The sequence below is a fragment of the Thecamonas trahens genome (genome assembly GCF_000142905.1).
Source record: "Thecamonas trahens ATCC 50062 unplaced genomic scaffold supercont1.24, whole genome shotgun sequence".
Lineage (NCBI taxonomy): Eukaryota > Apusomonadida > Apusomonadidae > Thecamonas > Thecamonas trahens.
Genome location: NW_013657656.1, coordinates 198037 through 204217, shown reverse-complemented (window position 1 = coordinate 204217; position 6181 = coordinate 198037). Strand labels below are relative to the sequence as shown.

At 66.2% G+C, this 6181-nt stretch overlaps 3 protein-coding genes across 4 annotated transcripts in view; 2 read left to right on the top strand and 1 right to left on the bottom strand.

Moving 5' to 3' along the window:
* Window positions 1-1371, top strand: part of AMSG_05601 (cortexillin-1) — a gene marked incomplete at its 5' end in the record, with an annotated part of 1650 nt that extends 279 nt beyond the window's left edge. Inside the window, one exon of the mRNA XM_013902221.1 lies at window positions 21-1371. Within this exon, the coding sequence (XP_013757675.1) occupies window positions 21-1148 (1128 nt within the window). The 3' untranslated portion in view covers window positions 1149-1371. The remainder of the gene's footprint in view (window positions 1-20) is intronic.
* A 595-nt stretch (window positions 1372-1966) lies between these two features.
* On the top strand, window positions 1967-3274 carry AMSG_05600 (uncharacterized protein; the record flags this gene model as incomplete). The annotated part of the gene is made up of 2 exons (XM_013902220.1): window positions 1967-2029; window positions 2125-3274. 2 exons carry the CDS (start codon window positions 1967-1969, stop codon window positions 3214-3216), a joined length of 1155 nt encoding a protein of 384 aa, XP_013757674.1. The 3' UTR covers window positions 3217-3274.
* AMSG_05599 overlaps window positions 3086-6181 on the bottom strand; it is a gene marked incomplete at its 3' end in the record, with an annotated part of 3466 nt that continues 370 nt past the window's right edge. Inside the window, exons 1-2 of one of the 2 annotated variants that reach the window (XM_013902218.1) lie at window positions 3326-6030; window positions 3287-3302 (exon numbers count right to left, since the gene is read on the bottom strand). In XM_013902218.1, coding sequence (XP_013757672.1) covers window positions 3287-3302; window positions 3326-6024 — 2715 coding nt within the window. In that variant the 5' untranslated portion in view covers window positions 6025-6030. Of the gene's footprint in view, window positions 6031-6181 lie in introns of those variants that run through there. The other variant, XM_013902219.1, reaches the window with a different exon arrangement.

Genomic DNA, 6181 nt, shown 5'->3' with positions numbered 1-6181 from the left:
AACCCGCGGCGGCGTCCGAGGCTGCGGCGGATGCTGGGCCGTCCGCCGACGGAGACGAGGAGGAGGACGACGACCCGTTCAAGATCACCGACGACATGACCGAGGAGGAGAAGATGAACATCCGGTACGCGCGGATTGCGGCAGAGCAAAAGGCGGCACGCGAGGCCGAGATGCGGGCCATGGTCTCTGCGGCCAAGAAGAACGTGGTGGAGGAGGCGTCGACGGTGGCGCAGGTCGACGCCAACGAGCCGATGTGGGTGAAGCAGCAAAAGTACGCGTTTGCCGGGTGGGTCAACTCGATTCTCGCCGAGGTCGGCCTCCACGTCCAGCGTGACATCTCCAAGGCTTTTGACGACGGCCTGTTTCTCATCCCGCTCGCGGAGCTCCTCACCGAGGACTACTGCGCGCCGCATGTGAAGCGGCCCAAGTTCCGGATCCAAAAGATCCAGAACGTTGACCTCGCGATGCAGCTCTTCCGCAAGCACGGCTTCCGCGGGTCGTACTCGAACGAGAACCTCGTCGACGGCAACCGCGAGCTTGTGCTCGGCTTTATCTTTACTCTCTTTGTCGAGTTTGTGGGCGGTGACAAGTCGTCGCGGTCAAAGTCGGACGATATCCTCAAGTGGGTGCAGGACCATGTCAACGACAAGCCACAGTACGACGGCGTGCATGTTGGCGACCTCTCCGGGTCGTTCAAGGACGGGCGCGCCTTTGGTGCCCTCCTCAACGCGCTCGACAACGAGTACCTCGACTACGGCAGCGCCATCTCGGCCGACGGCCACGTGGCCAACCACGAGGCTGCGTACGACGCGGCGCACAACGTGCTTGGCGTGCCCAAGCTCCTCCAGGCCGCAGACATGACCGCCCCGGACTCGGATCCCGACGACAAGGCAGTTAAGATGTACCTCATGCTCATCCGGGCCGCGCACGCCAAGCGGGTCGCCGACGCCACCGCCCGCGACTCCTTTGCCGCCTCGCTCCGTGACCGGCTCGAGGCGATGGACACGGGCGACCTGTGGCGGCTCTACGACGGGCTCTGCAACCACGACGGCGACTGCCCCGAGTGCCAGTGCGACCTCACCCCGTACTTTGTCTTTACCCGCTATCCTTCCAAGGCCTCGACCATCAAGCCGCTCGTCGAGCTGTAGCCTTTCTCGCTCCATGTCTAAACCGGCACCCATCGGTTCAGGCCGTAGCCGTGCGCAGATTGGGCGTGCTCGATCGGGAGCGAGGCCTCGGCAGCCGCTTCTGGTCTGCGTGCGAAAATCGGCCGATTCAGTCTGACCGGGTCAAAGGCCACAGAGCCACAGACGGCTTTTCCTCATGTGGAGCCAACAACCCACAACATCGCACTCTGTAAAGCCTTTTTACCCTTAGTAGGGGGGGTGGGCCATGCCGTCGTGTCCGTGTACAGCGCGCGATCATGATCCGATCGATTTTTGGTGCGCGTTGCGGCGACGGCCCAGCGAAACCGACCGCCATCGCGCGCGAAGCAACGAGACCAAGCAGCTGTTGCTGGGCTTGGGCTTGGGCTTGGGCTTGGGCTTGGGCTTGGGCTTGGGCTTTCCATTGCTTGGTGGCTTGATGCGCCACGTGCGCCGCGCTCACCCCTGCTCTCATCCTGTCGAGCAGTAGTAGCTTCTAGCTTGAACGAGAGATTGTACGCGTCTCACTCGTCGGAGTTCGGGCGATCTGGTGCGGCGTGATGGCCGACGAGAAAGAAGCTGAACGCCTGGATGCAGGGGCGCCAATAATGCAGGTGCACTGCTTCCACATGATCCCACTGACGGGGCCGTCCTCGGTCGAGTTGGGGCAATGCTCCGGTTGAAGAATGCAACAATGCCGGGACACGTGATAGCAGGCGCCGTCTTCTGTTTTGACGAAGCCGGGCACGCTGGCTCTCTCACCGCACCCTCTCTCTCTCTCTCTCTCTCGCTCTCTCGCTCCTCTCCCTCTGCGACGTCGAATGAGCGACCCGCTATTGGACGACCTCATGACCTCGCTCGCCGACGATGCCTTTGTGCAGTCGGTAGGTTGAGCACCCCATCCCTCCCCACCTCCCTCCCCCTGCCCCCTCCCGCCCCTTCCTCTCGTCCCCAACTCACCTGAGACGTGCACCGGCAGGCGGTCGAGGCGATCGGCGGCGAGATGCCGGTCTCGCTGGAAGATATGCTCAACTTTGACGGGGTGGTGGCGGCGTCGTCGGCGGGCGAGCCTGACATCGACGGGCTCGACTTTTCCTTTGATGCCTTTGACAATGTCATGGGCGCCGAGGCCGCGGCCACGGCGGCAGCCGGGCCTCAGAGCGCACTGGATGCGCTCGACTCTCTGATGGCGTCGGCAGCGCCGTCGTTTGAGGACGGCGATTTGCCGACAGAGGAAGTCGTGGCCGACACTGTCGAGCTCTCGGTCCATCCGCAGGCCGGCCTCATTCTCGCCATCCGCAACAAGGCTGTCGACCAGCTCGACATGATGGCCCGGGTCGAGGCGACTACCGAGCCCATGGGCAAGCTCGTCGCTTCGCTCATGGAGCGTATCATTGCCATCCGCGACGTCGGCGCCGAACATCCACCGCTGGCCACGGAGGCCGAAGCCCTCACCCGCCGCTGCACTGACATGATTCACTACATGAAGTCGGTGGCCGACTTTCCCGACCCCGGCTTCACCGCCCTACTCGCCGACATCAAGGCTGCCGCCATCTACATTGCTGAAGGTATCTATCTCCAGTCGCGGTTCACCCCTTATGGCCTGCCGCAGCAGGCGGTTGTGTCTCCGGCCCCGGCCCCGGCCCGGCCCGGCCCGGCTCCGGTCCCGGCCCCGGCCCCGGCCCCGGCCCCGGCCCCGGCCCCGGCTCCAGCAACCATGTCCCCCGAGCTCCGCGCTTCCATCAGCGCGCTTGGTCAGGAGATTGTGGCGAAAGTCCGGACCATGCTGGTTGCGTCACAGTCGGACGAGTCGGCGTCGTCGATCTCGGCCACGCTGATGGAGACCATTAAGACAGGGCGCACGCTCAGCCGCGAGGCGTTCTCGGCCGCGCTGCCGGCGGCCAAGGCTGCGACCAAGATCGAGTGCGATAAGCTCGTGTCGGCCATGCTCGCCGTTGTCACCCGCCTCCGCGCTGACGAGCTCTCGTTCCCGGACACCAAGTTTATCGAGCTGACTAAGAGTGTAGCCAAGCAGGCGGTCACCGTTGTCCGCACCGCAAGCTCGACGTAGCCACGACGGTACACTGCATCAAAAATCAAGCGCGAGCGGCGCGGCCCGGACCACCATTCCGCTGCCATCGTCACTGGGCGCCACCGCTAGGAGGCGGGCGAGCAGCCACGGTGCGCCGTGCGCCACCGGAGCCAGCCGCGCCACATCGGCGCTCGCCACCACATGACGAGCCTCGCCGTCGCGGGTCACCACCTGCCACCGCTCGGCATCGTCGCCTGCCACCACTACCACGAGGTCACCGGTAGCAAAGTCGGCGAGGACTGCCCGCTCCGAGAGCTGCTCCTGCGCAGCCTCAAGCTCGGCCACCGCTCTCGCGTGGCACGCCTCCATCGCCGTCAGCACCTTGGAAAGGTTCGGCAGCGGCGCGTCCTCGTCTGCTTGCTGCATCCGGCCCAGCGCCGCAAGCATCGCCTGCCCGAGGTCGTTGAGCTGCGAGTGGAAGACCCGCGCGGCTTGCGCGGCCTGCTCGGCTTTGCTCTCCAGCTCGGCTTCGCGCGCGGCCGACGCTGCCTTGGTCGCTTCGAGCTCGGCTTCGAGTGCTGCCGCATCGACGCCTGACGGCGAGCTCGACTCGGCAGCCTCTTCAGCCGCACATGCAGCGCCGGCGTGCTCGACCTCGGTTCGCAGCACATCAACTCGCGCGGCGAGTGCGGCAACCTCGCCGATTGAGCCGAGCTCCGCCACTCGCGTCGCCAGCGCATCGACCTGGCTCTGCAGCGCTGCCACCACCGGCGCGCTAGCCGCCAACCGCGGGACCGCGGCCAGCACGCTTTCCAGCCCTGCACGCCCAGCCTCCATCTCTGCGACCAGTGCGGCGTCCGGAACCGGCGCGGCGTCGACAGGCACGTTTGCAGCAGGCTGCGCCACAGTCCGGCTGGCGAGCGGGGCCGAGGTGGCGTCGAGCAGCGTCGCGGGATCGAGGTCAAGTCCGGCACCCGCTTCTGCGTCGACAGGAGGATTCTCCACTCCCGACCGCGAGAGCCCGAGCGAGAGCGAGCCGAGCGACGACACCGACGCCGCGACGTCCGACACGTTGGAGCGGTCCAGCTCCGGCGACGCCAAATCGAGCAGCCAGTATGGGAGGTCATCGCCGAGAAAGTCCTGCAGCTCCTCGAGCGAGAGCGCCGGGAGCTCGGGGTCCAGCTCGGGCACTGCCGGCTTCTCGGCGTCGTGCGACGAGAGCCTCAGCGGCACGTCGATGCGGACCGAGCGCGATGAAAGGCCCGGCAGGACCGAATCTGTGAGGAACTTGCCGCGCGATTTGTGGAACCGGACCCGGGCACGGGCCTCGAGCCGGAGCGCGCTCCAGATGGCGTCGATGTAGCCGGCGAGTGTGGCCCGGAGCGCAGAGTTGAACCGGTTGCGGCGGACGGCCTCGACAAGGCCGGCGTAGTACGCCGACGGCAACCGCTCGAGCACCACAAACTGGCGGAACGCCTTTTTCTCTGCTTGCAGCGCCTTGGTGTGGACCGGGAGAGCATCGCCCATGGCCTTGAGCTCAGACTGCATCTGCGCAAGCGCTACCAGCGCTTCGGCCGTGTTGGCCGCCGTCTGCTCCTGATGGCTGCGGACCTCAAGAGCCCGGGCCACGAGCCGATCGTACCCATCATGGAGCATGAGCAGGAGCGAGCCGTGCCGCTTGAACATGGCTTGCGCGTCGAGCGCCGTGTCGTGCGTCAGCAACGCCCGCGGCGCCCAGCCCCGGACCGTCGTCACGTCGTCGGCAAACGACTGGACAATGGCCTCCATCTCGGTCTCGATGCCCTCGGCATCCGCGTGGAGCTCCGAGAGTCCGTCGATCGAGACGTCGAGCGCCGAGTTGTTTGTGGCGGCAGCAATGGCGTCACGAAGTTGGCTAGCCCGCTTCGCCTGATCCGTCATCTTGGAGGCAAACGACTCGCGACGCCCCGACCATGCCGTCTTCCACTTGCGGAGCGAATCGAGCGAGACGCGGTCGAGGAGCGAAGATGCGCCAAACTGCGCCGCCAGCGTCGGCGGGAGCGAGATCGTGCCGACTCGCGAGACGTTGTCCTCAAACCCGGAGAGGAGCCGGTCGTGCGTAGCCGAGACCCGCGCGTAGTAGTCTGAGTATGTGTCGTGCGCCGAAAAGACTTGGCTGGCGTGGACGCCCAGATTGGTGTACGCTGCAGACAGCGCCTGCGCCTGGACGTACTGCTCCGACATCGAGGTGCGGATGGCGCGGACAACGCCCGCAGCCGCAGTGAGGACAGAGCCAGCCCGCCGCGCGTGGTATTCAAACTGAGCGATGACGTCGCTGGTCGTCGCCTCGCTCGACCGCGCCCCGGTCGGGTTGTACCGGTTGACCGGCGAGAGCGGGAGCGGCTCAGGCAGCGGCGGGAGCACCGGTTCGAGGAGCGACGCGTCTGCCGCCGTCGCCGTGCTGCTCTTGGACGGCGCAAGAAACTGCTTCGAGAACAGAAAGATCGACGACGGTGTCGCCGGCGACGCCGCCACCCCGCCCGAGTCCGACGACGAGATCGAGCCGGTCGACCGCGGCGAGAGCATCTCGGCTGCTCCGGCCGAGCCCTCGCGCACCACGTACGAGCCCAGTGCCCGCTCATCGTCCAGCTTGCGGCCCTCCCAGAGCAGAATCTGATGCTCTGCCAGAATGCCCGACGCTTCTTCCAGCGCTGCCTTCATGTCCGCCACCTTGGCTGAAGCCGGCAACGCCACCTCGTACGACTTGCCGGTGATGCTGCGCACTATCATGCCCGCTGTCTCTGCACAACCATACCCCCACCCACCCATTCCGCCCACCGCCAGCCGTCCACACATCCATGAGTTCATCCCCCCCCCCCCCCCCCTCCCCCCTCCCCTCCCTCCCTCCTTTCTCTTCCTTCCTCCTCATTCCCCCCCTCTCTTCCTCCGCCACCCCTCACCCCTCAGAGCGAATGTTCCCGACGAGCGCCATCGAAGGCGGGCACGAGCCGAGCAAGGAGGGGGG